Source organism: Poecile atricapillus, chromosome 1 (assembly GCF_030490865.1).
Source record: "Poecile atricapillus isolate bPoeAtr1 chromosome 1, bPoeAtr1.hap1, whole genome shotgun sequence".
Lineage (NCBI taxonomy): Eukaryota > Metazoa > Chordata > Aves > Passeriformes > Paridae > Poecile > Poecile atricapillus.
Genome location: NC_081249.1, coordinates 39,141,190 through 39,167,323, shown reverse-complemented (window position 1 = coordinate 39,167,323; position 26,134 = coordinate 39,141,190). Strand labels below are relative to the sequence as shown.

The following is a 26,134-nucleotide window of genomic DNA, read 5'->3' as shown; positions in this document are numbered from 1 at the left end:
GCTGTGCTGCCTTGAATTTTCACTTGTGCGAAGTAACTTGGTAGCTCTTCCACTAAGGGAAACACCAGGGGAAGGAGGTAGTCTTTCCCTGAACATTGTTAATGTGTTTTGCTGCTGGTGCAATGGCTTGGAGTTAAAGATTGGGACATTCTGTTTTTCCACTCCTGATTGCTCTACCTCTGTTAATGGTTCAGTTCATCCAAAGGTAGATTAGTGACCTACTTTTTCAATTAGTTTACCTAAGAAAGACTGATTGTTACTGGTTGGTGTTGAGTAAAGCATGTTGGAGGTTGTGATACAAATTTGCTACTGAAAATTTAGCAGAGTTAAATAGTTGTGTACTAATTGGAGAGTCCAACACAGTAAGCAGTTGCAGTATAATTCTGATGGAGAAGCTTTCTTTCTCACCATTGTTCTAGGAGGTGCTTCACTGAAGCTATCTGTCAAAGAATAAGCATATAGGAAAAGGCCTTTAGGAGCCAAGGCCATTCTGAAACTCATCTCTAGAGTCTTACCTGTAATGTCTTCAGGACTCAGGAGGCGTTTTCTTGCCCCACAAGCAGAACACAGTTGGAGAGTATTGCTCTAAGACAGCTTTACAATTGTCTAGTTTTCACAGTAAGAGTGATCAGGCCGCTAGGTACAATAGGGTAGTCCTTTCTTCTTCATGATGAGGTAAAATTGCGTCTCTTTTTAGCAGCAAACAACATTCCAGAGCTTCATCCGTGGAAGAGAGAATGGGGATTTACTTTATTTTTTAAGGTTAAAAAAATAAATTCATGTGTATAAGCAAGAATGCAAACAGATGAAAATCTTGATATGTGTTGAAATGTGCTTTCTCTTGGTGTTGGTTAAAAATGCAGTCTTCCTTGCCTGATTCGTGGTGTTTGTCCTTTAGCGATTGTTCAGTTCAGCCTGGATCTATTAATTTTAACTTTAGCTGAAAACTGTGGATTTTTGAGGCCCTTGGTTACTGAGGTTATTTACTGTCTTCATTTTTTGACCAGTTGGCAAACTTGAAGGGCAAGACTGGGAAGTAAAGGAAGGGGTGTTATTTTTTGACATTTATTTTTCTCAGCTGGTGTCCGTGAACCAGGGATCTAATCCTGTGGATGCTAATGGATGGGCTGTTTTGAGGGTCGTTGTAGACTTGGAGGGGAATGCAAGTAAATGCCCTTCACCAAAACACGTTTGAAGACCACTGAAGAATTGTTTTACAGAGTTCTTGTGTAACTATTCATGGGCCATCAAATTTAAATAGTTTAAAATAGTCATGCAGAGAAATCTATTTATGTTGACTCTGCAGGTTGACCTGTTTATTTGCATGAACTTTTATTTAGGTTTTTAGAATGCTGAGTAAAATTAAATGTGGGAAATACAGGAGAGTTATGCTATTTATGAATTTCAGTTTTGTTTTTTGTGTGCTTTAGACATGTCTCCATTATTTTGTTTTAGGATTAAATGCTGTAATGGTGTGGCAGTATTTCTTTGCAGATAGCACTTTAAAGGCTGTATGAATACTGCACACTGCTAATACTCATTGTATTACTGTTATGTGTATTTTAATGTCAAGCTGCTAAAGACAGTTCAGATGAAAGATGTGTTTTTGGCAAAGCAGTGAATTTGAACCTTTTTTGCATCTGTTTGATTTTTTTTTTTTTTTTTAAACTCAAGACTGTTCAGTGTCACAGGGTTTTTGTTCTGTTTTGTCTGTCTCTTTTGGCAATGGTGCTGGCAAGATTTGAGGTGGTTGGGTTTTTTTTAGCTACCTTACAAAGGATTTACTCATTAGCCCTATTTTATGGGTTGAGCTAATTGTGATTTGTCTTGCTGAGCGGTATTATGCAGTTTGGGCCAATTAAGTGAATCCACTTACACCAACGGATGTTGTTCCAATGTGTAATATTGATTTGAGCTATAAAAGGAGAATGACTTGTTTGATTAGATTTCTTTGTCTAAACAATGCTCAATCTTATCTAGTGTACCAAACAAAAGTGTTCACTGAGGTTGTTTTAATTGCTTCTTAGGTTTGATTAGCACTATATATGTAGATATAACAGTTTCCTTATAGTATAAATTTGAAACAGCACAGAAGAATTAGGGGGAAAATGCAGCTTGCATACTCAGTATAACTGTCTCTGCTGTATGAATATCAACTTATGTTGAGACCTGGAGATGTGTAAGTTGACCTACTCTGAAAAACTGAGACACTGGGGAATCCCAGACGTTTACCTCCTCAGAGATGGAGGAAAAAGGGCGTGTGTGTGCGTATGTGTTAATTAGACATTTACACTGAAGTAAATTACATCTGTCACATAATAAGCCTCAGAAACTGATGAAGTATATAAAATCATCTGTAGAAACTATGCAGATGATACTAAGCACTCCATTAGAAAATGCATGTAGATATATTTTTCTTTATTGAGAAAGTCAGCCTTTACTTTTTGGAGTTAGTAAATGAGAATGATTGATTGTGAAACAAATTGGGGAGAAAAGCACTTTTTGTCATGAACCAGATCCATAAGAAGGGAACAAACTTGAACTGCTGAATAATTATAATGCTAGGGATCTGTAAATTTTCTTGGTGTCTTTGATTGTTTTATAGACTGTATGTGCACTGAAAGTTAGTGGTTTAGTTCTTTGCCTTAAAACGATTTTGAATACATTGTATATTCATACTGAGAACTTTCCTATGTTTAAATGTTAAGATATGCATATTTAAATGAAATTTGTTTATAATGTAGATTTCAACTAGTGATCTGCAGCAGCTGAGTGGCCCTGAAGAAGGTTACCTTGATACTGCTGTGTTAAACAGAACACCCCTAGGAGACCTATGTATATTTTAGGTAGCAAGTTATTAATTTTGATTTATTGAAATAATGATTATTTGAGATACAGATTTAATTATGAGGTTAAATCAGTAAATTCAGAGTATGGCTATGCAAGAGAGCATGCTACTGTTAAATGAACATGTATCACTCTCCAAGATAAAGGAGAGCTAACATAATCTAGGTAATTTGGGTATGTACTAGCTCTGACTCAGTGCAGTCCTTCTAAATTGAGATATCTACAAGGCAGATATTGACTATTTTTGTGGTGTTCATATCCAGAACTTTGGGTTATGGACATACTTGTCTTCTGGAGTATGATGCCAGGCCCTGGCACCAAACGTGGTTTATAAATCCTCCTGAAATATAGAAACATAATGTAGAAGCATCTCCAAACCCAATTGCTGCTACTGTTATCACTTCTTGATGCATTCCGCACCCTGAGAGCTGCTGTAGCCTGGCATAGTGCTTGAAACTAGTCCAGGCCAAAAATGACTGGCAAGTCATCCCGAGTGGACTCCTTGCTTTACTTGCCTTTTTACTGGAGAGGTGGTGAAGAAACATGAAGCTGTTCCTGTGTAAAGATCCGGCAGGATTTGCAGATTTAGATGCCTTGCTGTAAAGGTGGCTCCTGAATCTAAACTAGTTTTGTAACCAGTGGCCACTTCTGTGCAGTTTGCTTCTGAAGGAATCAGCTTGTTGGACTTGAGCTAGTTCTTGTGTCTGTTTGTTTTCAGGAAGACTTGTCATAAAATAGTTGTTGTACTTCAGATTATTTCCAACTGACTTTGTATCTTAATCCAAAAACAGTTGCACCATTTAATAGTATTCATTCTAACATTGTTCTGCTAGGACTCCTTGTTAAATCCAAAGTTTTATTATTGTAGCTTATTTCTCATAGATAAGAGTCTGTGATGAGCTGGTTGGCTCTTTGATTGGTTTGATTGGTGATTGGTTTGTATTTCCAAAGGCGACTAAATTTAGTCTCTAGTTTTTGAATTAGGATGAAGTTCTATAAAATGAAGATTCAGTAGGTTTTGATTTTGCTGCTTTTGAAATACGATCAGCCTTCATGAAACAGACTACTTAAAGTATAAAACTTTTACAGAAATCAAATTGCTTTTACACACAAGATGTCATTCTGTGATTTCTTGTTGTTTGTATTCTCTGATATAACAAGCCCATGGTAGATGCTTGAAGCTTCTCTCTTGAGGTTCACGTAGCCCAATATGATTAAAATTTGCAGTATAAACCATTAAGCTCTTAGTTTCAACTGTTTTCCAGCCTTTGTTGTTAGCCATTCATGCTTGAGATTGCAGGGTCAATTCAGATATTTATGAAGGAATCGCATTTTTGCAAGTACCTCCTGGGACTTGCTTCTTTGTTTTTGTTGACACTGGGGTTTTTTTTTGTGAACTAAAACAGAAAAGGGAGAAATCACACCTCTGAGGTTTTAGCTGTTAAGGGACAGGTTTTGAATACATCAGATTGTGATTTATGTCAAGTACTTAAGCAATCCTTGAATTTGAAAATCAATATATTTTAAATTTGTGATTCTTGAGGAAGGGGAGTTGCTGGATTCTCTGGACTGTCTAGAACTACTGCATTGTAAGTTAGATACTGTAGAGGTAAAGGTTTAGTGAATTACTGTGTGAAGTAGGCAGCACTTGGTAGTAAGCTGAAAGTTTCAGTTGCCACGTAGACTCAAACTATGGCTTTTGTTACAATGCTTGCTATTAATTAGATTTGTACTATACTAAAAAAGAATCTATTATGTATTTGTGTTACAATATTTTGGGTGTTCTTCATGAACTACAGGGTATTGTCAAAAAAATCTAAATGCGAAGGGGAATTGTCATTATCAATTACAAAGAAGCAGATTTCCAGTTTATATGTGTGCTGGTTTACTCATAATAAAAGTAGATATGAAGTCATAATAAAAGTGGATATGGGAAGCCCCCTAGATTGAACAGCTTCCACTGGATTCTGAAAATCTAGAGGTTTTGAACTAGTGGAAGTGGAATGGAGACCTATTTTTTTGAGAGATTTGCCTGGTACTCTGATGAGGTGTACTGGTAACATGAATATCATGGTTACTGGTTTGCTGTTGTCATACCTTTATGAGGTGTATTAGGGTGTATTCAAGGCTGAACTGGCACTGAACTAGAGAAGGCACCAGTAACTTGCAGTAGGGTGAACAAGGAGAAACCAATTTACCAGGTTACAGGGTAATGTGGGAAAGGAAAAGTTAAAACTCCAGAGAGTTGAATAGCAATGAAACGTTTCAGAAAGGAGTGAGGGAATATTGAGGAAAAGTGCACAAGACTGTTTGAATGTATAAAATCAATTGTTTTGCAATATGTTCTATGGCTGCTTTTGGTTCTGGTGGGAGTGTATTGGTGTCTTAGTGCAAGAAGTGGGTGGGTGTGGGGTTTTCATCTTGATACATAGAAATAGCTATTGATATTTAGTCCTTTTCTATAAGGAAGCTTTTGGCTTTATAAAACACAGTCTTAATTAAGCTTAAGCTTGAATGACTTTGTTTAGAAATGTAAACCACATTGGGATTCAGAACAAGTTTAAGCATAAAAACTGATCATGAAGATAAAGGAGCACATACTGTTTCTTCAACTTAGTGCTGCAGGAAGGATGGGACAGGCTAATCTTGATAGAATTTGATCAAAATAGATTACTTAGTTGCTAGGGTGTATGTACTAGAAAGCACTAAAACCTGATGCATAATTGTCTGTGCTAGTGCTCTAAGATTTTTTTTTTTTGGTTTTGCTCTGTTAATATTGTGAGACCAATACTATAGTGATAAAACAGTTGTGACTTTATAGAAGCAATAGTTGAAATGTGAAATGTGTGATGATTCCAGGAGGTTATGTGAACTCTCATGTACTTGAGGATATAGCAAATTCAGAAGCTGTTTAAGAGATGACTCCAGAAGGAAACATGGAATTAGATGGCAAATCAATATGCTTCTTGTTGGTAAGATTAACTTTTGCCAAGTCGAGAAAAGGTCAATAAAACTGAAGAAAAAATTAAAATGCTTAGTAGGTGACTTTCTTCCTTGTCATACATGTTTGTTATATTTACCTGCTACTTATTTCTCATTGTATTGTTCAAAATGTTGTCTGACTGCTGCTTGTCAGTGTTTGTAGATGTTTTTTGTTTTTTTCTGGCCTTCTTTCTTCTGAATGAGCCAATAGTGTATTCAGACTACGTAACTTCTAATTTGATATGCTTGACAGCCTTCATACTATTTGCAAATAAAATTCCTTTCCACAAGGAACAAAATTTCCTGTTAATAAACCAAAAATATGATGCAGAATCACAGAATATTCTGAATTGGAAGGGACCCACAAAGATTATAGAGTCCAGCTCTTAAGTGAATGTCCCATAAAGGGATCAAAACCATAAGCTTGGTGTTATTTTCACCATGCTCTGACCAACTGAACTCATCTCAGTGTCTTATATTTCTCAAATGTTGATACTAATTTTCTAAAAGAACACCATTTTTAGACAATATATGCTCAATTTCAAATGCTTAAGTTATCAAATCGTTTTAAAAATTGGTAAGCACTGGAAATGACAAATTGTCATTCTAAAGAAGTCTTACTGACAGCTAACAATCTTAGTTTAAGCAGTGGCATTCCTTCTGGAATACATGTTGAAAGAGAGCTTATAAAAAAGCAGAATGAGGAAAACCTGGTTGTTTGGTTTCATGGTTATATGTGTATCTTCAAAGAAAAGTATTCTGACCTCTGAAAACATATTAAAGACCAATCTAATTAAACTTTTTAAACTTAAAGATAAGCATTCATGTGAGATGTAAGAAGACTTCTAACTTCAAACCTAGCAATTTTAGTATTCTTGTTAAAATGTTGGAGATGTTTGTCAGCTTTTTGTTTGACTGAAAAATATTTTGCAAATGCATATAAATGAGGATACAGTGGATTAGAAATCAAACATGAGCCTGCTTAAATAATTCTCAAGATTTTCTGGTTCACGTGTAGTGATATTGAACTCTTTAGTCATAGGCTTTAATTTGTGCATGGTGCTGACCTGATGCTGTGCAGGGACACTCATTGCATCCCTTCATTCAATTCACTCTAATTATCCCCAACTTCCTGGGGAGTCTGCTTAGAACTGGTCATGAATGTTTGTTATTAAGTATTAAGATATTAGACTACCCTGGTTACAAGTAACAAAGTAGTTTTTAGTCTAAATTTACATATAGATGATCAGTATAGGAAGCTGAAATTGTTTGTCTTGATTTTATTTAATCAAATTCAAAATAATGTATTAGAACAGTAAAAAAATTCAACAGTGACTTAAGCTCAGAGTTAAATGAAATGAGATTTATTGTGGAAGTACTTGTATGCCAGTGTTAGTAATTTCAGTGTGTATTTTAGAGTGGTTATGATATGTAAATGATCTTTGACACAATCAGATTTGTGTGCATGTAACTGGGTGATGTTAATTATTTGTGCTGGGAGCATCTGTTAATGCAGAATATTGCCTTTTCAGGTTCATGTGAAGATGGCGGATGAAGCTGTCTGTGTTGGCCCAGCTCCCACCAGCAAAAGCTACCTCAACATGGATGCCATCATGGAAGTCATTAGGAAAACGGGGGCCCAAGCTGTGAGTCTGAATGTGTCTATCTGCTGCAGCTGTTTCCTATATAGGAAGCAGAAAAGCCAGAGTTTGCATTTTTTTTTTTTAAAGGTGTGTGTGGGGGGGAAGTGATTGAATATGCTACTCCAGTTAGTTCATGTCACATGAGTTAAATGTGTCTGAAATCGCTACTGGAAATCAAAGGCTTTGTAGCATCTGGCAGCACTGGTCGCTGATCCTGCAGGTGGCTGCTGGATTCAGCTTTCACACCAGGGAGCAGCTTCAGTTCATTTCCAAATTTGCTGAGGGAAAAAAAAATCCCAATTAGTTTTGAGTGCTAACCCTTTATATGCCATAATGGCTTTTCTGAACGTTTTACAAAGTCTGTCTAGAAAGGCTTTTGCTTAAAGTTCATTTAAATAACTTTCTATATTGTAGAAATGTTACTTGCAGGAAGGTAAGTGGTGCATCCCATAATTGCTTTTGTTTCAGAATGTTTACAAAATGCACATTATCTTATTTGTGTAAATGTGGGCAAGTCTGCCTTTTTTCCCCTCCAATTTGGCCAGAGATTCAAAGCTTAACAGGAATCAGTAGGAAAAACTAATGTGGTCATGTTCACATTCCTAATGTTCTTTGTTCTGTCACTGAAATAAATGTATTATTCTAAACTACTGTGCACAGATGATTTATTAAAATAAAACGATGTATATATATATCAGCAACACCAACTACTCTTGAACAGTTGGATCAGCACTGTGATTTCTTTCAAAGATGATGTTTTGGTACAGTGTCGTTAGGGGTCAGAAACTTTATTACGAAGAAAACCAGTGTTTTCTTCCCTCTGAGTTTCTGAATATGAAACCCAGTTATTGGCTCTTTAAAAGAGGTGAATAAAATGGCTTATGCTTTGTCTGTCAGTGTATTAGATCAAGAATCTTACGTGACTTGAAAAAAATAAAATGAAAACTTTGTTCCTTGCAAGTAATGAAGCTGAATGTATATTGGGGTGTGAGTAGTAAACAAGGCACACAGGATGCTTGACTTAGACTAATGATGAGAGTATATTGTGCTCTCTAACCAGGGTCACTAGAGGTGGGGTGCTTATGACTGTGGACCTGTGTACCACTGTTGTGGTTAGTGCTGGAAATATTTTGGGATATGGAGTACTTAGTAATGGCTACTGAGGAGAGTGTGGATGAGCATATTTGGGGAAATCTGCAATGGAGCTAAAAAAGAGCAAAAGGCAAATCACCCAAGGGATTGTCCATTTGCTCTGCAAGCAGTCCTGTTCTCCCTAGTTAAATAAGGAGATTGTTTCAGAAATGGTAGCTCAACAGCTTGACTTAGGGACAGAAAAATCAGTGTGTTAAGAGTTTCTTATGCTATTCAACCTATTTAAATGGTTAGTGATCTACTCCACCATTCCCAGTAGCTGAAAACATGCTAGCCCTTTTGGTGTCTGGTTTCTCAGTCAGAACTCAAATCAGCTTGAATTTTTTCTTTTGTCTTCCAAGGTACACCCAGGATATGGATTTCTTTCAGAAAATAAAGAATTTGCTAGACGTTTGGTAAGTTATTTTTATTTGCTTGGCTGTGACTGATGCACTAGGTGGCACATTAATTGTTTCAAGGTGTCTGAGGAATCAAGCTACCAACCCAAGGCAAATCTAAAAGATACTTTAACATAGGGGATTTTGGTATGCTTTGTGTACATGTGGATTTCTTGCATTTTGAGGATGTAATTGCAGCCTGAGTTTTCTTTTGGGAGAAGCCTGTTTGTTAGAACTTTACCCAGGATGTTAAAACCTTTCAGGATTTTCACTTATGTCTGGACTGTTTATGGGGCTGCTCTGAAAAAACTGGGTCACTGAAATGATCTAGGTTAAAAGTATCTGGTTTTAACTGATCCTGTTGGTGATTCGTAGCACAGCTGGTGAACAGCTGTATCAGCAGCCCTGAGAAGGTGCTGAACTGCACTTTGGGATGGGAATAGAAAGCTGTTAAAAAACTGGCTTCTCTGCTGGTGGTGTATCGTGGAGCTGCAGTCTCTGAAAGAACCAAAGAGTCAAGAGGGTGCTGTTTTCACTTTAAAAAAAAATTTACAAAGATTATTGTTCAACACCTCTTTACTTCAGTAAGGTTTTTGTATATTGCAAACTGATACATGGTCTGATTTTATTTTTTTCCAAAAGCTTTCATGCCTCTGCTTATGAGTGTGAGCAGTGCCGGGAGAGGAAGTTACATTCACAGTGTTTGAACAAGTCCTTGGTGGATGCTGTATGTGTAATCACCGCAGATCATGTGTTACTGTCTACTGGTTTTGCTCAGAATAAGGACAAGCATATTCTACATTGAAGTTCAAAGTAAAAAGCCATTGCAGCTACCTACTTTGCTATGGAGTAAATGAACCATGTAGCTGAAGATATACTTTGTTTTACAGGCAGCAAGATAAATTTGTTTCTGCTTTTGAGACTAATTTGCACCTTTTTGATTCAGGATGAAAAACTTAGATGAGGAATGTGATTTTAAAATGAATAGTTCTTTTGTCCTTAGCGTTTGTGGAACAGATATCCCATGTACTTTTCTTGACTATGTTCCTTTAGGCTTGAGTTCTAGTTGTAATACAGACCCTTACTACTTAGTTTATTATATGGTGTTAGAGAATGCCACCCGCTCATTAAGGAGACTATTTTAAATGAAATCTAAAAATTTCATACTTCACAGTTGCTGGGATTTTTTTTTTAAAGCCCCTGGACAAAAACAAATGCAGGTTCTGTAGGATGCTGAGTACACCCTGCTGGGTGCTGGTGATGTTAAAGTTGAAAAGAATTCTAAACACTAGCTGTTTGCCAGGATTTACCAAATCTGGGGTAATCTCTTACATGTTATTTTCATGCAGTTTAGCAGCTTGCTTTTATCACTGTTCTGCTTCGTGTACTGGACGTTCTTTTTACAGGGAAGATTCCTGGCTTAATTTATAACAAACTCTGTTCTCAATGGATTAGACCAGCAGGATAATTGGCTTTAGTTGGCAATTCCTGGTTTTTTAGTAACAGATTTAATGAAATTGAAGTGCTCGCTTAAGCTATTTTGCTTTGTTTTGTGGCTGAACATGAAAATTTGGTAGTTATTACTCTGAACCAGATACATTCTTTAGTGGTGTGGTTGTTATTTACAATAAAATGTTAGTGGTGTGGTAATGTTAGTTACAATATTGGTTATGTGACAGTCTGGAACAATTTTTTGTCAGGATTAAGCATAAATGGAGGAAATACAAGCATTCCTGTAGATCCTCTCCACCCTCGTATTTCTCACCTTTTCACTCAGATCCTCGAAAATTTCTGAACAATTTCCTGAAATAATGTGCTGTTTGAGTTTTTGGTTGGTGCTGCAGTCTCAAAATAGCTTTAATTATGTTTCAGAAACCCGGTGTGTTCAGTTCTCTAAAAATATAATAAAACAAGGTAATGTGATTTTGCTTTCTGAAATGCACTATTTAAAGTCTTAATTAAGACATAATCATGATTCCCTTGATGTCAGTGGCTCTAGAAGATCAAACCCCTAGTGAGAACTGGTGAAATCATCTATCTTTTTATCACTAGGGCTGCTTATATTTTTTACAAGACATTCTGATTAATACAGTTAGGAGGAAAACTTGCCTGCTGTTTCTTTTCTTTATTGCTGTAACTGTTATGTTGTTAAACTGTTATGAAGTTGCTGAAGACGTTTTTCTTCTGCTTTCTTTGTATGTACACTATTTTGTTCTTTTACAAGGAAAGTAGTGATGGAACTTATGAAACTTAGGCTTATTTCCTGGTAGGCATCTGTACTTTTAAAGCAAACTTCTTAAATGGGAAACTGAGAAGGCCACTAAACTTTCTGAACTTGCCAGTCTATCTGTAAGAGCAGTAATGAGCTCAAAGCAGAGTTTTGTCTTCAGTTAACGAAAGGAGGGTCAGTTTCCATGTAATCCCACTGTGTGTGATTTGAACAAAAGCAGGTATTTTTGTTCATTATTGTCTGAATTACTCATGGAGTAGGATACAGCTATAGAGAGTACTTTTGAAGAATTTGATAGATACTTGGAGTATTGAAAATTGCTGGACTGTGTTGTTTTTCTTCTTTAGTAACTTAATTTTGTTCTTTCTTAAAATGGGCAAGGGAGACACAAATAAATGATCCTTCGTTTCCAAAACAAAATTTCCAAAAACAATCAGTGGGTGAATATCTGATATGTTGTTCATTGTGATTCAGTAAACAAATTGGTGCATTTGGTCCTGTCTTTGTGTATCTACTTTGGTTGCTGTTGTTGGCTGACAGAAAAGAGATCCATGGCATTTATACTGAGTGAGTCTGTCAAAGATTTTCTAAATATTAAGGTAAATTTCTTAAAGATTGGTATTTCAACACAGAATCTTTTAATGAATTTATGATAATGCTGATAACATTATGTAGAATATCAAAATATGGGTATATGCAAATGAATGTATTTCCTTAGAATCAGTAAATAAATTGGTACTTTTAGCTTATGCATGCAAATCTATTTTCATGTAAGTAATTTCCCTCCTTCAAGGGATAATTGCATAATATTCAGTATTGTCATAAATATTAAGGTGATGTTAAAAGCTATTGCTGCATTTAAAAAAAATTGCTAGTATCCTTTGCCAGATGCTATGCAGAATTGCAAGATCAGTGTGTTCCTTTCCTTCTTTGGAAGAGTTTGCTAGTGACCCCTGTGTTTAGGTTAGCTTACTTCATGTTTCCCATGTCTTAAAATTAGTGTAGACCTTTTCTGAGAAGCTCTGTCACCTCTGTTACCTAAAGCAGGTCTTTGGGATTTGGGAAGGAGAAAGGCCTGAGACTAAGATGAGCCTTTTGGTTGACCTGTAATTGAAAGATTTACTTTTCTGAAATTGCCATTTTTCTGTCCTTGCTTGCAAAGCTCCAGAGCAGCTGTTCTGGTGAGAGGATGGGAGCATTGAATCAGGTCTCCTAACATGCTGCTGTATACTTTGGGAGGATTGGCCCATGCTCCCAGTGACTCTTTCTTTTTTTTTATATATATGTGTATATATATATATTTTTTTTAATTTATTTTTTTGGTCTTGGTGAGAAAGGAGTGAGAAGAAAGCAAGTGTATGATTGGGTTGTACAATCATTATTCCAGAGTCAGTGTAGCTTCTTATCTAGCTGATGTTAGCAACAAGTAGGAGTCTTACTCTTGCAGCTGATGTTATGTTCCTTTCCTGCTTCCTGGTGATGATTATAAAATTATGAATGGTGACTCTGCATTGCAGTTAGTCATAATGGATCAGTTTTCTTTTGAATTTCAGAAACACAAATGAACTTCCTCCTTACTGATTGACATGAAAATCCCTTGGGATACTACTGTTAAAACAAAAACAAAAATCAGCTGATTTATTATTTTGCAAGCCTAGTATGAAAAAATATCAGTTTGCAAGATTATAGATCTTCAGAGTACTTTGGTGTCTTGTATGTATGTGATAAACTTCATGCTTTCATGAAAGGTTGTGGATTCTGGTATATTTCCTCCAAGAGAACGATTTATTACGTGCATAAAATTGTCTCAGAATGATAGCAGGTAAAGTTACAAATGCAACCTTTATCTGGAGTATTCTTTTCTGAATGCAGCTGTAACAATATTCTGATGCTCTGTTTCTTGATGCAAAAATAGCCAGCCACTACCTCCTGCCAAAATCCACTCCTTGGGATAGCAGCCATAAGCATGGTGAGAAAAAAGCATTCAATTTTGGAATGAGATATGAATCTTTTTTGAGTTCCCAGTGAAAACTGGTTGTATACATCTTTTGTGCCTTTTTAGCAACTACTATTTGACATGACTGAGGGAGAACAAAGCAGCCAGTGCTATTTCTCCTTACCTTTGAAGCTAGATTAACATTCTTGGTGGAATTAAAAATCCCAACAATGTATTGTCTGAAATAAATGGGCAAACAATGTATATGGAAATAGTTGATCACATGTTTGTAAATGGCTGCTGCTAAGTTTGAGAAGGAAAAGGTAAATCAAAGAGCAATTTGTGTCACCTTCTGTAAGGGGACGCATGTCTGATCTGTGAAGAGCTTTGTGCAGATGGATCTATGGACCTGTGCATGGCTATTTATGGGATTCTCACCATTTAAAAATGTAAACTCTTACTGGCAGGAGTGTTTCTTTGCCATTGTTGTGCATGGCTTTGTTACTTGTAAGCAAATTGTGAAGTTCCTCTATTGTGATTCCAGTGCATGTTACATTTTTGAGAAACATTTGGTATGATTCTCATGTTGTTCTCACATGCATTAACTTTTTACCTGGCAACTCTTGTGGCTGACTAGCAGTTGTACTTCTCAAATTATGAAAAGGTGGTCAAGAAAAGGCAGTGGAAGCTGCTTATGGCAGAGATTGTATGCTTCAAGGAGTGGGGAAGACAGAGCTTTTAATATGTGTTTTGTGCACTATGCTTTGCAGGCCAGAATTTAATTGTCTACCAAAGCCAGCAGTGTGTTTGTTATCACTGCCTGTGGTGGCTTAAGGTTCTTTGTTGGAGAATGGAGGTTTTGTCTCTGCAGGGTAATAAAGGTTGGGCAGTGTACTGGCCTAAGTGAACAGGTCACCAGTTTGCTGCCCAGAAGAGCTCTGCTTGTGAATCTATAATTTTGATGCTTGTGTTCAGAGGCAGAGTGCTTTGGAGTGTTACTTGTATTCTTGTATTTAATGCTGAGCAAACTTTTTTTCATCGAAAAAGAACCTAAGTCTTCTGTATCAGGTTGAGTGAAATCCATGGGAGAGGCAAATAGTGTGCATATTAAATGATGGACAGGTGTTTGTCAGACATTACTAGTCCATATTGACTAGAAAAATGTAATTGAGCCATCTGAACTGTCTGCTTAGCATTTACTAGTGTGGAAGTAGGAAGGCTGTATTACTTCTTTACTGTAGAAAACTTCAAATACCTTTGCTAAAAGCCTTTGATGGCTTATGTTATGTCATCAGTGTTCTGTTTATGATTGCTATGCAACAGAACAAATTGATGCCAATTCTACCTTGTTGCACACTTCAAATAACTATCTTGAGAACTGCTGTATATAGCTAGAGCATTTCTTTCAAGAGCAGGTGTATGCTAAACTTAAGTGTCTCAGGATGCATATCAACAGGTCTTGTAGGTATACATGTGTTTAACCTATATGCACATATTTAAAAATGCAGGGTAGTGTTTTGTCAAAGATCCATGTAATTTGACAAAAGTACTCTCCTCCCTTTTTATTCTTTTGCCTAAACTTCATAAGTTTTTTCAATTGATGGTCTTTGTGTTTAGGCAACTTCCTGTGACATGGCAGTCTTGACCTATTTGTATTTTTTTTTTCACTTAGAGTAAGCCTTTATTTTTAACTTGTGTTTTTTAAAGCTGTGTCTTTTCTTCAAGTGGCTTAGCTTTCAAACTAAGCCTTTAACTTGTGCAACTGTCCTTAGGGAAAATGCAAGCACAAAACCTCTTGATTTGTCTAGTAGTGCCTGGTGACGTGAGGCTCGTGATGGATGAAATGTGGACTTGCATGGTTTCTGGAGGAACGGTTTAACACTGTGCATGTGATTGAAGAAGCTGTTAGAGATTTTTGCCTGTATGGGCTATCGTAAGTAATTTTTCTCATGAGATGCCTTTCAACAGCAGTACTTTGACATGCTTATTAGGGTGTGTGGATCTACAGATGAATGGATATATGGGATCCTGATTTGTAAAAATTAATTTTTTCTTCATGTGCAGTGTTGCTGCAATAGTACTTTCAGACTTAAAGGAATCCTTCCTGTTTCTTCATAAATATTTTGTTCTGTCCTCTTTTTTCCCCATTGCTGTGTCTGGTTATGAAAATGAAAATGTACTGCTCTGTTTCCATTATTAATTATTATTAAACATTATTAATATAATTGCAATTATATTAATTGTGTGTACTTGTGTTTTTCCTCATTGCAATAATAGAAGACACGTAAATGTAATTCTGTGTAATTCTCTTCTTACACAGGTAATTTCCTTTCACTTTCTTCCTATTTACTATTGATTTGCAGTTGTGCAGACAATCTAGTCTGTTTATGGTAAATCCTGTCCATACTGATCTATGGTGATTGATTATTTTATCCTATTCTGTATAACTGATGTGAGCTGGTGTGGTGACCTTGCAAATGTTATGTCTTTCCCTGTTTCTAAAATCAGTTTTAAGTGTCCCATTAGTAATAGTGGAGTTGGATTTAACATGCATAATAAAGAGTTTTGTCGTTGAAATAAGAACTTCTTTTGCTCTGTGGATTCTAATTTACTTCTGTGGCAAGGCAAATGAAGCTTCAGCTTAGAATTCAGCGATGTTTCCATAATAATCACTTTTGTTTTGTGCCTGCGTTTTATGAAATGATGTATTTTATAGTGATTGATGATCTGTGTTCAGTAGATCTACATTACAGATTGAGTACTTAAGAGTTCATATATATATTCATAAAATATGCATATCAAGAAAATTAAATCTGGCTTTTAAAGATGAATGTAACTTAGTAAAGGTATTTCTTTGGACACTTTTAATGCTGAAGTTGAACTACATTGAAGCAATAATGTGTGTGGTGAAATCACTTTCCCTATCACAATATGACTATTCTGTTCTCTACTGTAGCTGATAGCTAATTGCAACAGGACCAAATTAATCTACTGCATACATGCTTTATGAGCCAAGATGTATTCTTACAACACGCTGTATTTTTGTACACAAGGGTTTTTCTTATTGGCAGTGGCGTGTTACATGAGGAGGAATATGAATATGCTGTGTCTCTTTCATCCCAAGGCTAGGTGGTGATTACTTTTGAGGGAAGCTTTGAGGAAGTTTTTTTATTTAATTCTTGAAGCCTGTTTAGGTTGGGTTGACCTGCTGAAAAGCAGCTCTGAGAAGGAGAACCTGGAGGTCCTGGTGGACCGCAAGCTGTCTGTGAGCCAGCAGTGCCCTTGTGGCCAAGAAGGTCCATGGTATTCTGGTGTGCAACAGGAAGAGCATCAACAGCAGGTAGAGGGAGGTGATCCTTCTCATCTGCTCGTCCCTGGTGAGGCCACATCTGAAGTGCTGGGTCCAGTTCTGGGTTCCTCAGTACCAGACAGAAATTGCTGGAGTGGGTCCAGTGGAGGGCAACAAAGATGATCGAGGGACTGGAGCATTTCTCTGGGTGCTGGACCTGTTCAGCCTTGGGAAGAGATGGCTGAGAGGGGTCCTCATTGATGTCTGTAAGTATCTGAAGAGAGGATGCCAAGAGGATAGAGCCAGGCTTTTGGTACAAGAAGCAGGAGAAGAGGAAATGGGCAGAAATTGATGGATAGGAAATTTTACATGACTATGAGGAAGATGGTCTTTATGTCAGGGTGATTGAGCACTGGTGTAGGTTGCTGAGAGAAGTAGAGGCTTGTTTCCTGGAGATATTCAAAGACTGGAAGTAATCACGAGTAATGTGCTCTAGGGGTCTCTTCTTGAGCAAGGCGGTTGTGCTAGAAGACCTCCAGTGGTCCCCTTCCTACCTCAGCCTTCTGTGATTGTTGTGATAAGTGATAGAATGTAATCGTGTCTTCTTTTGGTTTAGTGACTTAAAAATGACAACGCCCTGCTGAGTCTTCATTCCCAAGTAACACCCTATGGTTGGCTCTTTCTGATTTCAATTTTAGTGGATTCTGAAATTTGAGTTATTCCTACACAAGCTGTGGAAATGGATGCTAGCTGAAAGGTTTTTGGTTAACATGTTTCTAAAGATGACCTATTATCCTGGACTGGGCAGAATTTTTTCTGGGGGGCTTTGTTTTCATGGCACATGTATTTCCTGAAATAAGATTACAATCAAAATTTTCTTACAAGTAGGGCTTAGCATCATGTTGAATCATTAGAATTTAGTTTTATAAACATAAGAATTTATTTTATACAGCAATGAGACTTAGCCTACTTGTTTTTTTAGTATACTATAGGATTCCCTTGTGGATTCCCTTGTCTCAGTGTTGCTTCCTGGGCAGGAGGCTGTCATGTAACCTCTCTGGGGTGATTGTTCCCTGTGGTATGAGAACTGCTCCAGTTACCTCTGTGTGTTGAGGGAATCACTGCTAATATGCCAGATACAGCTGGTTACTGAAAGTGAATTAAGACACTGTATTCAGGCATGTCAGGGTTAAATAAGGTTTTTCAGTCCTTAACCTGTTTAATGATGCTTTAACTTCTTAGCCATTCAGTTACTATCCTTTAGATTGTTATAATATCTTCCAGCTGGTTGCACATTTTTATTGTATGGTTGTAGAATGCATAATTCAGTTGGACCTGGTTTCTACTTTAGCTATCAAATACAGTCTTTATTTCACAGAATGGTTGAGATTGGAAGGTACCTCTGGGGATCAGCTGATTCAACCCCTCTGCTCAAGTAGGGATACTCAAAGCTGGTTGAAAGGACCACATCTGGTGGGCTTTGACTCTCCAAGGATGGAAACTCCACAGTTTCTCTGGGCAACCTGTGCCAGTGTTTGGCCACCCTCACAGTCAAAAAAAACCATTTCCAGATAGCCAGAGGGAACTACCAGTGTTTTAACTTGTGCTTTTTGCCTCTGATCCTGTCACTGGACACCACTAAGCAGAGCCTGGCTCTGTCCTGTTGGCACTTTCCCTTTAGGCATTTATATACGTCAATGAGCTCCCCTTCAGCCTTCCCTCAGCTTTTCCTCGTAGAAGAGTTACTCAAACAAAAAAGATCTATGAACATACCAACATAAGCACTACTTGATAGTAGCTTATCTGGTTTGTCAGATTTTGTCAATGAAGGCTTTTACTGAATGCAACAGGAGTCATGACCCTCATGTAAAAGTAAGAATTTAATTTAAAGATTGCTTGCAGCCACCTTATTGTGTTTAGTGGTTCATTTGTTAATTTTGCAAATCTTTTAAATAATTCCCTGAAACTCCTTAAAATGTCTTTAAAATTCCTGCTCGTTCTTATGAATGTATCTGCCTTTTCACTTTAATTGTATTTGAAGGTTTGCTTACAAATAAGCTTTGTCTATTTTTGCAGCTTATTTAATTAATTTCTATTTCAGACTGAAAGAAAGTGATCAATAGCATTGGTGGTTTAAAGTACTGCATCTATTGAACTATTCTACATATACTGAATTCCCGCTACAGTTATGGGGAAAGTTGCTAAAATTGCAAAAAGTTGCTAAAAAAGTAGCAGTTGGAATGTTTTCAGCAATGGAGTTTTGAATTAACACAAGTGTAAAAGTGACCCTAAAGTTAAGTGATGCGTTTTCTGTAGAACCTAGCAAGAGCTTCTTGCTCCCTGAAGGCCAAGTCGTGTTCAGCTCCTGAGGATTAGGTTACTAAGCTGTGGTGAGGCTGCTGTGCTGACTGTGACCAAGAGATTGCTGCTCCCAGTGGCTTGTTACTGCCTGTCCCTGTAAGGGGTTATTGCCTTCCTTGGATGTGCTGGGATGACAGTGACACCTAGTCACTTCGTAAACCTGTCCTGTTAAAATTATCTTTGTTTAAACAAATCATATATCCCCTGCTCCTAATTTACCTATTAAAGTCTTCAGGCTGGTACAGGTGATTCTAGTAGAAACAAGTTAACAAGTTTCTGCCTTACTCAGAATGAAGGCAGATTCAAAGGGATGATAGTTCAGGACTGGGGTTAATGGGTGTGAGAAAAAAAAAGGCAACTGTAGTTGATTAAACTTTTAACTTATATACAGCTGAACTAGTATTTGACAGAAACCTTATTGAGAGGGATTTAAGTACTTAATTTAGGCTGATTCAGGTACCTAATTTAGCTTTTGAAAGTCAGTTCTGAGTGCCATCTGTTTATGATGTGTCCTTATCAAAAATGTTATTTAGTAAAGCATTTGAAGAACTTGATTAACCAAATAATCTTTAAATAATTTCTTTCATCCACAAAATATGAAGATCCCCTTTGTATGGGTGAGGTTTTCCACCAAAAATTGTCTTCCCCTTCTCCAGCATATAAGTTTACAGTTAAGTTTCTTACAACACTGATAGTATGAATTTTTAAAAGCTTTAAAACTTGTGATTGATTGGAGTGATTGTACAGTTGGTAGGGCTTTTATTGCAGTATGGAGTGCATCACTGTTAGATGCTGTGGAGGCAAAGGTGTTGTTTTCTGTGACTCTGCAGGCCATTGCTCTTTGGAGAAGATTATTTTCAGGGTCTTTACCTCCCTGTGAGCATAATAGGTACAGAGAAGTTGCTACAAGTTGACTTCCTAGCCTTGGGGCTTATTGGCAGCTAATCCTGTTTTATTTGATCACCTAAGATCTGACACAGCTAATGGTGTAAGCCTGGAAATTTATGTATGTTGTCATGTTTGTGATATTTTTTCTTTTTTTTTTTTACTGATAACTTGAAAAGTTTAATTGAAGATTAAAAATAAGGCTGTTATCAGTGTGCACACATTTGTCCATCATCCTGATTTTTGTATCAGAACTGTGTAGGAAGCATACACCTGCTGAACAGTGTCTCACTGTTTAGAGATGGGTTCTTTAATTGATACTCAATTATGGCTTTCAGTACACACAGGGTTAAGTGAAAAGGTTGCAGTAATATCTAGTGAGCTTTTTTCCTTTAATGTGCTCATTAGCAGTGGCAAATGCAGGTTTTAGCACATGTCAGTAATTTACATTTCATTGCTGAGTGGCTGCCCTTGTTCAAGAGTTGTTTTTAAGCCTGATGAATATACTTGTGTTGGGAATAAACTGAGTAGAAGAATTGAAAGCCAAATACCCTGCCAGGCTTTTCAATTGGTGCTGAAGTTTCTAGTGGGCCATTGATTAGTAATGCATGAAGCAGCAGAAAAATGCAAAGATGATGTCTAGAAAGGTTACTTCAGGTAGATTTACCCTCAAACCCTTCTTCCTTTATAACTATCTTTACATTTTCCTCAAAATTTCTCCTTTAGCAGGCCTTCTCTTAATACAAGAATGTGGTACATTAGATGGACATCCTAACTAGGCTACTTATTTAGAAGTGGTAGAGAAAAGTAATGCTTGTGCAGTGAGTCCTAGAAACAGATGATCTTACAGGCTGTGTGGTGTCCTGCTCTCTGATCATGATGATAGGGATCTTGGTGAATATTTGCTCTTGTACTTTATTCTTTCCTCTGCCTCTACTCCTACTGGCTGTCTTGAAGATGTGTGTGGTTCACTGCAGTAATGGCAAATATATGTGTTGAGATGCAGTAACATCGTGGCTGGCAATTCAGATGCAAAATAAAGGTTGCTTTTGAAGGAAAATTGATGCTTTTATGTAACAACAGGTTAGTTTGGTAATAAAACCGTATGATTAGTTAAATGTGTTCTTGATGGAGTGATATTCTTGCTGTTTTCCAAGTTAGTCTATTTTCAGAGCACTATGTGGAAACTTACACTGTGAAATTATACTCTCCTTTGTAGGGAGGCCTGCATATATTTTCTGTCTGAAAGGATAGATATTGCTGAATTTACATATGTACACGGACAACGAAGCATTTTTATTCCAGATGCCTGTTAGGATCATACTGACATGTTCTTCAGAGCTCTTGCAAAAGAGTACTGCTGCTTACTCTTTCTCACTTTCACTCTTAGGTATTGTGAACACTGTTTATATTCAAGTTACTTATTATACAGTTTGTGGATGGGGAATGCATTAAACATGTAGCATGGGAGGAAAACCAGCAAAAGATATTCCAGAACATTCTTGTGAATAAAACCTGCCAGTTTATTGTGTAAGAATTTGTGAATGCTTTTATTGCCCTATCTGAACATTGGGTGCACATATTTAAATGAGAATGTTTGTAGAAAGTAGAGCCATTTGAATATTTTTCACACACTGAAAATATTTTCATAGTTGCCTTGGTCAGGTTTGGAATTCCTATTGTTAATTTGCAAAATGGCTATTTGGGTTGTCTGGGAAGGCCGAGTCCTTTACCTTTCCTGTGTTAGCATGGAGCTATCTACAGTGGGAATTCAATGATTGAGATTGTGATTAGACAACAAATACTAGCTTGGGTTAACAAGTAGTAAAGTATCTATGGATGTTACTGGAAAAACTTTTTTGGTTGTGAGCCACAATTTTTTTTCATGGCTTGTTATAAAAAAAACTGAAGAAAATTATGCTTTTTTAATGTAAAAAACTTGTGTGAGATATTTTGCCTTGTGGTTAGGACGCTTATATGTTCTTTGCTCTCTAAGAAATCTGGAGATACTTGCGTGGCAGTCATTGAGACTAACAAACAGTTGAGGTTGCCTCAGTAGAGCTTGCACAAAAGTGGACAGAATATTTTATCCTTTAAACTTAGTTTCTTTTTCAGTTGCAACTAAAGTCATAAACTGTTTGCAGATTATGTCTTAGAACTGGAATGTGGTTCTAAATGAATCAAATGGAGAAAAGGCTAGGAGTACTTTCAATGATGATTTCTTCTTGGAGGTTTATGGTAGGACAGGTTTCTGGGCTGGGGGCTCTACTGAATAGATCCTCTAGCTCTCAGCTCCTCCTGCCTGGCTGAATGTGCTTCCTGATGGCTAACAGAGCACATCCTGTGACTGTTGTGGGTGCCACTGCCCCCCCTAGTTACTCAAGTAAAATGAAGTTGTGTCCCTAAGGCATTGTTTATTGTATATGGGTGCAAGGTTGTGCAGTTGTTAAAAAGCAGAGGAACTGTTTGCTTTCTGGATCTTAGGACTTTTTGGAGCATCGATCCACATCTTGATTGAGCATCTTGCACCTTCCTGTATGTGCTCTGCCAGGAGTAGATTATAACTGTGAATGCCGGGGCAAAGCTGTCTGTGCCACAGTTTGCTACACTAAAGGTGGTTCTGAGTTGATGAATGATTCTTTGGTCTTTGGAACAGGATCTGATCTCAAAATGTAGGATGTTCCTACAGGTTAGTAATTCAGCTATTTTTTGGGGAGGGAGTTGTTTGTTCTCTTAGTTAAAATTTAGAATTGGCTTTCTGTGCCAATTCTGGCTTTCTGGAGCAAGAGACAGATTCTGGTCGGTCAAATTGGTATAGCTCATAGCCATATTTGTCTTCAAGGAGATGTTTGGTAGAAGGTATCTAGGGAATTCAACACCCATGCAGCCCATACTGCAATGCTCAAAGGGTAATTTTCAAGGTGCTCAGTTTAAGTAGTTGGTATTTTGACATCTGTGATTCTTCAGGTGTTAGTTGTTGTATCCCAAACTGTGATAAAAAAATTTTAGTCTTTGGGAAGACAATAAATATACATAAGTTAGGAATGAGTTTAGGAAGCCAGAGAATAGTATATATATGGGATATGGCAATCTCCTATTTTCAGTGCATATTTTGATTCTGCTTGCAGGAAGAACATGTTATTTTAAGGTGGTACCAAACTGAAACACTTGAATTTTGTAAGACTGCTACTTTTATTCGTTATATTACATTTGATAATGTAGATAAATAATTCCCATAGCAGCCATATTATAAAGCTGTGACTACTTTTGGTAAATGACTGTAGTGGACTATACAAATACTGTGTGACTGTTTCATATACAAAAGCTGAAAGAACATTGTTTGTATATGGAGAACATGCCTCTTCACACAAAAGGGCTGCTCAGGAATCCCATGTGTAAATTTGCTTTTCAAAAGCAGGCAGCAGGTGTACTGCAGAGTGGTGCTTCTGCTTGTCCCATCATGAGAAGATGTTTAATTTGCTCAGGCTGGAATTCAGGAAGAATAAGTTCCCGGCCTGGACTTTTGGGCAAGGCATCTTGATGGCAAGCTGTACTTAATTTTAAATTCAAAGCCATCATACTAAAATAATACCAGGCTATTTAAGAACAGATTACTCAAAAGGTAAAAAGTGCCTGAATGAGACTTGTGTGTATGTGTAGGCATTGACACAGTTTTGTATTAGATAGTTGCTTGATTGTTTGGGACTCTCACCTTGCTTGGAGGCTGAGTATTTCTTTGTGTTCATTCTTCAGTGTTTGGTTTCAGACAGTATTCAAACCTTTCACTGGGTATGTGTATATTTAATTTATGTGGGAAACTTTGTCCATTTCTATCGTGTTTGTGAATTTATACATGTTCATGTATTTATTCTCAAAATACCTTGTTGCTCTTGAGCTGAGCAGGAGAGGATCCTGTCCTGCTACTTCCTTGCATTTTTTTTGGTCTTTCTGTGTTCAAGAATGTCATGGCTTTTCATCTGGAAGGCACAGGAAGCTCAGGAATTTGCAGTTATTTCCAGCTCCAAGGAGAAATTTCAGGTAGTCTGGACATCTCATGGGGTGGAGTGTGCTCTGATTGTATTGAGTTTTCATAGTACTGGACAGCTAGACTCTCCCTAGAAGGTGGTGCAAATTGTGATATTCTGTGGTTTATGAACTGAAATATGGCTAACTTATTAATGAGAATAGTTGTGGCTTTATTTATTATATATCATGCTTAGTATGGTACCGTGTGGCTTCCATTCTGCTTTCATAGTTGTTAACTGAAGCTTCCCAGCTGCTGTATGAAACTCCTTTTCACTTTATTGTGAGTAACACTTTAAACAGTATTACCACTGTTTTTTCTGAACTCCTCTTATTGAAAGTTCTAGCCTTTTGGAGATACTGAGAGAAATTCTTTTGCAAGAAATCTTAGAAGTGAAAGACTTGAGTCCAGTAAGATTTAGAATTTGACAAATGTATATTCAAGTAAGAGTTTCCAAAGAGTGAATAAAGGGCACTCTTGTATAGACTGTCTCTACCTTTCTACTATACCTTATACCAAAATGTCTGTGTGATAAGAAATTAATGTTTTGTATACCAGATTGTTTCTGATATGTCAGGTTGTGTAGTAGATTATAATTGTATCTTCTGTTTTACCAAAGATTTTGGGGTTTGTTTTTTTTTTTGGTGTTATTTCCAACTGTACAAAACACTTTTCCAGTCATTTCAGTGCTTGATAACTTTAGGCTTCATTGCCTCTGTACATTTTTCAAATTATTAGTTTCCTAATGCTTACAGCTTTAATTTACCCCCTACTGATACCTTTAAATGGATTTTCAGAATTTTGTAAGTGGGCTACTATAGTTGTATTTCAGTATTGGTCCTGACTGACATAGAATTTCTTAAGTAGCCTCCACAATTAAAGGGATGGGAGGTTCAAACAAGTCGTACAGCAAGAAGCCAGAGATTCTCTTAAATAAATTTGTATTTGGTTTCTTAGAATGTTTTTGCTTTGATTATTTCTGGTAATTTGCCTGTTGCTTTTGCAAGTGGTTTTCTCTCTGATGTAACTTAAATATGTTAATTTCAGTATCTGTTCTTCTAATGCAATATACTTAATATTAAAACATTTGCTTTGTTTAAAAAATAGCAGATACAAATCTGTCACACTGCTTGCCTCACAGCACCAAAATATCCATAGAGGATGGCTTAGAGAGTTTAGTACACATACTGTATCCATGGATGAGTATATTAATGCATGCTTGCACATTGTTCTGAATATAATTCAGGCTATTGTTTTAGCTCCAAGTGCCAGAAAAACACAGAACTATTTTTCTTTGAATTTGCAGTTAGAATTTTCCATTACCTAAAATTGAAGATGTAGTGATAAAATATCAGCAGTATGTTCATGCATGGACTGTAGTCTATATAACTTTGAATCATTTAGCATTCTGCCACATTTCTGTGGAAAAAGTATCATTCATAAGGACTTCAGGCATTCTTCTTGCAGTTAAACCCCAATCCCTCTCCCTCTTGCATCTGTTTTTTGGTAGGTTTTCTTTTTTCCAGTTTCTGACTACGGTATGATTTAGGGGAAATGCACAAATATGTTTTAGTATTTTCACAGTACAGGAGACTAGGAAATTTGTGTCAAAATTAAAACTGATTAAAGAGAGCAGAAGAAAAGAGGATGGAAAAACACTAATGTACTAAATGTAGTAAAAACCCTAAAATCTGTGACTCCATGAATGAAATAGATATATTACCATGTATTCTCAGTGTCATGTAATGGCACATAAGTCTTGATAGACAATACTACAAAAGTGCAATCATTGCAACTGCCTTTGAAAAATAGTGAAAGAAAACAAAGCTTTTAGGAACAAGAAAATGTTATTCCCTTTTAAGGACTTTCTAGTGTAGCATGTTTATATCTTGGTCTGGTGGAGTGAAGTAAAATCTGATGATTTGATTCCATTCTAGGAATGACAAATTTTCCTAAAATATTTGACTGAAAAGCTACTGCAGGGATATCTTAGAGGAATTGAAATGGAGATGGAACTTGCCTAATGAAAAGTCTAGGTAATGATTAGGTTTCAGCATGGATAAAAATACTTTGTAGCCCATGTTCCTGTGATAATTAAATGTCAGTGATATGAGTGATGTAAAATAATTATTGCTACTATTAAGAGTTTAAATTTGACTTCTGGTTGCTTACTCTTATTTGAGTGTAAGACTCCTGGTTTGCTCTTGTATTTCCCCATATAAGATATCTGGAGTTTGGCCTTAGTTACTGTCTTGTAACAAAATTATAAACCTGAAGTTTCTCATTCATGTTGGACTGTATTTTGAGGATTGCAGTGAAAGCTACAGATACCACTATAATGTAGTAGCTTATGGTAATTATTCCAAAAGAGACTGGTCAGGTTGGTCAGGATGCTGTACTGTTGCATA

The 26,134-nt window shown here is 36.8% G+C and overlaps 1 protein-coding gene across 1 annotated transcript in view; it reads left to right on the top strand.

The window, feature by feature from the left end:
* PCCA (propionyl-CoA carboxylase subunit alpha) overlaps positions 1 to 26,134 on the top strand; it is a 274,262-nt gene that overhangs the window by 32,451 nt on the left and 215,677 nt on the right. Inside the window, exons 5-6 of the mRNA XM_058833148.1 lie at positions 7,362 to 7,475; positions 8,966 to 9,019. Coding sequence (XP_058689131.1) covers positions 7,362 to 7,475; positions 8,966 to 9,019 — 168 coding nt within the window. The remainder of the gene's footprint in view (positions 1 to 7,361; positions 7,476 to 8,965; positions 9,020 to 26,134) is intronic.